Here is a 5,484-nt window from a genome sequence, read left to right as displayed (position 1 = left end):
TCCGACGGAGAAGAAGGAAGAGCTGCGTTTGTGTTTGTCGCCATGTCGTCGAAACGCTGTTATTTTCATCTCGGAGTCCAATCATCTTTGTTTGGCCTTCACAGGGACGCTGTATTTGGAGATTAATGGTTACAATTTATGTTTAACTCGGTTCCCGAAAATTATAATCCACATGTAAAACTATGTGCAGCACATTTTGCTGAGGACAGCTTCCTCAATCTCAATCAGTTTAATGCCGGATTCGCACAAACATAATTCTTGAAACATGGAGCAGTTCCCTCTTTGTCTGGAGAAGGCATTGTTTATGGACCACAACCGGTAAGTGTATTTTATTATTTAAGTTGGTGCATTTAACGGTTTCTGTAACTGATTACACAAAGGGCAACGCTGTTTAGCTTTTTTAACTAGATTGTAGGGCTGTGCAAAATAGAGAATGTAAAGGCGTTCTGTGTTTATAAGTACATCTCCAGCACATGCTCCTGCACACTTGCTTCTCAAAACTTGTCCAAAACTAGCCCAATCGCGTTTCCAGGAGGGCAGCATGCGCTCAGCTGCTGTCGAATCACAACACAGGAACGGCTGGCCCAATCAGAACTTGTTACGTATTTCTGAAGGAGGGACTTATAGAACTAGGAAGTCATCAGCCCAATTTGGGACAGTGAAAACAGCGGTATACAGATAGGTGAATTGATTGAAAAATACTGTGTTTTTTTACACGCAAAACATGAACACGTTATATTGCACACTGTAAGCACAATTAAAGCTTAAAAAAAAAAAAAACTAAAAACGGGAGCTTTAAGTGGGAGAACTTACACAATTGGCGGCTGACTAAATACTTTTTTACCCCACTGTAATCCAGGTACTTCTGTGTTTTTTTTTTTTGTTTTTTTTTTGATGATGATTTTTAATAGTTCTGTCTTGTTTAACAGAAAATCATTGCTCTACTCAGTCAAACATTACATTATATACAGCACTTGGATCAGTCCACAACATTAAAAAGTTCACTGCCACCTACTGGCAGTAAGAACTCAATGAAGACTTTTAGGACGAGCCAAACAAGATTTCTTTCCCAGTTTGACTGATTAAAGTCACTCTGATGATTCTGGAGCAGTTTGTTCTTTAGTGTGTTTGTTCTGGTGGGTCTGAAAACTACCTAAATAAGCGAATCTCTCGCCGCAGATGGAGCAGGAGTAAGGTTTCTCTCCTGTATGAACTCGCTGATGGACCTTAAGGACATCTGATCGAGCAAACGTCTTTTCACACTGTGAGCATTTGAACGGTCTTTCTCCAGTATGAGTCCTCTTGTGGTTTCGAAATGTACTATGTTTACTGAAACTTTTTCCACAGATGCTGCAGTGATATGGTTTTTCTCCGGTGTGGACTCGCTTATGAAATATAAAATGAGATGGATTTGAAAAGCTCTTCCCGCAGTGGGCGCACAGATATGGTTTCTCTCCGGTGTGTGTCCTCTCATGAAGATTCAGAGCAGATCTTTGACGGAATCGTTTGTCGCAGTGTTTGCACTGATACGGTTTCTCATCAGAATGGATTCTCAAGTGTGACTTTAGAGTGAATGAGTTTGTGAAGGCTTTCCCACATTCACTGCACTGATACGGTCTCTCATTGGTGTGGAAACGTATATGTTTCTTCAGATGAGATCCGTAATTGAATCTTCTCTCGCAGTGCGGACACTTGTATGGTCTTTCTCCCGTGTGGATTCGCTTATGAGCAACAAGACTTCCTTTGGTGCTAAAATACTTGTCACATTCACTGCAGTGGAACGACTTTTCACCGTGAGTCTTTAAGTGAACTTTTAGACTAGAATGAATGAAAAAAATCTCCCCGCACTGTTCACAGTGAAACTCCTTCTTTCCGCTGTGCTCTTTTGAATGAATTCTCCTCTCTTCTACGGTAGGAAAGCTGATTTTGCATCTCCTACAGCTAAAGCTTTTCTGTTCTGTGTGTTTTCTCTCGTGTCTCTTTAAATGGCCCTCTGAACTCAGTGTTTTTCCACAGGTGCTGCAGGAGAAACTCTTGACCGTCAGCTGCTCTTTAGATGTTAAGTCTGTCTCTCCATCAGAAGATAAACAGCCTTTATCACCTGAAATAAACAAAATTATAATAAATTCTGGGTTTTAAAACATATGAAGTATTTGTGTGAAAATCTGCAAGTTAATTAAATAAACCCATGCACAGACACATTGAAAAATGAATTTCGAAATGCAACATCCGCCAACCATTTCATCATATTTTACAATTTCATTTTACAATATAATAGTGCATCCACAATGTTTTTCTTTTATTAGTATATATATATATACATTTGTAAGAATCTGTTTATATAAGTTCAGGGGTGAACAATTAATAAAGGAAATTTAAATAAAGTTTTAGTACAGTTATCCAAACGCAAAAAAAAAGTGAGTTTAAAAATCCAAAAGTTCAACCAATTACATCATATTTATAATTTTACAGTATAATAGCAATGCATTTCTTCCATGATTTTATAATTTATGCAGTTTATGCATTTAGCAGACGCTTTTATCCAAAGCAACTTACAGTGTATTCAGGCTAACAGTTTTTACCTAACATGATAATTGATAATAATTAACAAATGTAACAATAATATTAATTAGATTTTTGGTCAAATCATGCAGACTTACAAACAGGCACAGCAAATCTGTCTCTCTTAAAAAAAAAAACACATTAAAGATCTCAATAGAGGAAAAATAATAAAAATCATTTGCCATTATGTTCCCAAATATAAATTTTTTATTGATCAGATCATCAGAGACCATCAGTTAATATGAACCTGATCCTGCAGAGTCTCTGCTGACATTCAAGTGTAATGAAAAACAAGGAAAGGTCATTAAAGGAGAAACAAACCTGGAGGAATGAAATCATCATCATCCTCCCCATTATTCTCATCCTCCTCCTCCTCCTCTTCCTCATCAGTGTGTTGTTGTTGTTTCTCTGCGGTGGTTTCTTCTCCTCTGCTCTCGATCAGGTTCCTGCAGTCCACCAGTTTGACGGAGCACATCTTCAGCGGCGTCTGCAGCATCTGCTGTTCTCCAGCGTTACAGTCAGAGGTTTGATCAGTGGATTCATGATCCTGAGCGTCAGTATAACAGAGTAAAGTGAGGCTGAGCTCTGAGTCCTGTGTGTCTCTGGATCTCTGATCTCTGACGCTCCAGACTGAATCCTGAGCTTCTGTCCCATCAGTCTCACGCACCCAAACCTGCTCCACATCCTGACAAACACAATCAGTAATATATCTAGTGAGAGTATGATTAACAATAAGACATTGATTCACACAACAATCAGTCCATATTAGCAGCTAAAGATGAAATGAAGATCTGTTCAAACCTCTCTGTTCAGTTTGTCTCCTCTTTCTCTCAGCTTTGCCTCCAGTGAAGCCACCTCTTTCTTCAGCTGACAGATTTCTGTGATGAAATCCTCAATATCCAGCATGGACAGATCAGTTCCTACTGATTTACAGCAGACCACATCCACCTGCGCTTTCATGATCAACATCTGAACACAAACACTTCATGGTTATTACAAGATGCATTTATAATGAACTAAATCAAACTACAAATCTGAGCAGAACTACACAGATATGAATAAATAAAATTAACTTCTGGAAAATATTCAGAAACATTATTGCCAGATATAAATGTATCCATTTAGACACATGTGATTAGTTTCACTGTAGAATACGAATGTCAGCTACATAATATTTTATTAAAATGTAGCACATAATTTTAACTGCATTTAATGAACTAGGCTATACATTGTTGCTTAAATATGACTATATGTGAGATTGAATCGATTTTAGGCATCCTTCAAAAGTGTCCAGCATACAAATGTCACAATTATATGGTTAATGTAAGTAAAACAATGGTGCATCTGTGCTTAGCCTAATGTGGTTTTATTACAAATATCTCTTGTATGAAACTATGGTTTTAAACTATGGTTACTTTATAAAAATATATAGGTTAATGTTCCTAAACCAGATTTGGATAAGGAACGCTTTATTTAAGCTCTTTAGCGCACTAAAAACAGCGAATCACCAAGAACACAGTTAAAACATACCATGCCACCAACCGTCTTTCTTTCTGCAGTGCTTTTACCGTTGAGCTAGGATCGTCACAGCGCCTCCTACAGTACAGTGAGAGAAGTTCTTCATTCATGTTTAACAGCGGTTAGCATCCAACTTCAATGGTGTATTACCGCCACCCTCTGCACTGGAGTATGAACAGGAGTTAGACAAAGATAACTATATCTATAAAGAAGACACTTTTATTCTCCAATTTCTTCTACCCACTAGAGCCAACCCAATACCCATCAGTTCAATACAGATAAACATTTAGACAGTCTCTTATGTACTTCGATTCCCATCTCTGGAACTCCAAACGCAACTCGTTTGTCCAGATTGAGGATCCTTAGACCCATCTGTTTAAATATCCAGATACCCTTTATACCACTTTTTCGGATAATTACAAAACACTTCATATAAGTGACTATTTAATATCTTCAGATCCACAATAGGTTGAGAGATGTGTCTATGTAGTCAGCAGTTCTTAAATGCGGGTTAGCAATTTTTAATTTGAAAAAAAAACAAAAAAAAACATTTAATTTCAGAATACATCATCAGCATGCATAGCCCAAAATATACGATTAAGTTTTTGAAACATGAAATGTGTGTTTATTACTTGTTCTACAGTAAAATAAAAATGTAATTAATTCTAATTATTATGGCAAATGGGATGTTATCAAACTGCAATGAAATTCAATAGCGAGTGACCACACAAACAGAAAACATTTTTTGGGAAAACAATGTTTTTGCTGTTATTTCTGTACTTTCTGTAGCTCATTGCCCCATTATAGTATAGGTAAATATATTATTGCATTTCTATGTCTGAATCATTACTATGAATGGGAGAAAGTGCAACGTGAAATAAAAGTATTTTTAAAAATCTGTAAAAGTACAGAATTATAAGAGCAACTGCAAACATTTGGACAGTTCATGTTAGATTTTCTTTCTGCTTTAAGTGAGGCAAGAAATGTCAAAAAATTAGCATGTCATAATTCATATACTGCATCTGAAAAAAATTATTACTTTTCATTTGCTTAAAAAAAGTTTCACACATGTTGTCATTATTGCATGATCTACCAGAGTTGCTTTACTGCCCTTCACAAATCCTCTCCCATGGCTACATATGGGGCAGTAAAATGTCCATCATATGCATGCTTTAGTCTTGTGGCTTGAAATTTATGGATGCTTTTTAGGCAATTCCAGCTTATAGTGATATGATATCATTGCAGAATCAGAATGTTGATGAGTTGGTAAATTGTTTCAATCCTTTATATTCAGAAATTGTAAACATAATTGCCCCTTATAAAACCAAAAATCTGAAATCAAATAATCAACCATGGTTCAATAGTGACATAAAAGTTAAGAAAAAAATGTATAAGAGCAGAAAG

The 5,484-nt window shown here is 36.6% G+C and overlaps 1 protein-coding gene across 1 annotated transcript; it reads right to left on the bottom strand.

The window, feature by feature from the left end:
- Window positions 1-679: 679 nt before the first annotated feature.
- On the bottom strand, window positions 680-4,159 carry LOC113078780 (zinc finger protein 501-like). The gene is made up of 4 exons (XM_026251078.1): window positions 4,093-4,159; window positions 3,364-3,531; window positions 2,884-3,247; window positions 680-2,101 (listed from the first exon to the last, which is right to left on the bottom strand). The coding sequence occupies exons 1-4, from the start codon at window positions 4,093-4,095 to the stop codon at window positions 1,089-1,091; spliced, it is 1,548 nt and encodes a 515-aa protein (XP_026106863.1). The 5' UTR covers window positions 4,096-4,159; the 3' UTR covers window positions 680-1,088.
- Window positions 4,160-5,484: the final 1,325 nt, after the last annotated feature.

The sequence above is a fragment of the Carassius auratus genome, unplaced genomic scaffold, assembly GCF_003368295.1.
Source record: "Carassius auratus strain Wakin unplaced genomic scaffold, ASM336829v1 scaf_tig00026530, whole genome shotgun sequence".
NCBI lineage: Eukaryota > Metazoa > Chordata > Actinopteri > Cypriniformes > Cyprinidae > Carassius > Carassius auratus.
This window is presented reverse-complemented; position numbering and strand designations above follow the sequence as displayed.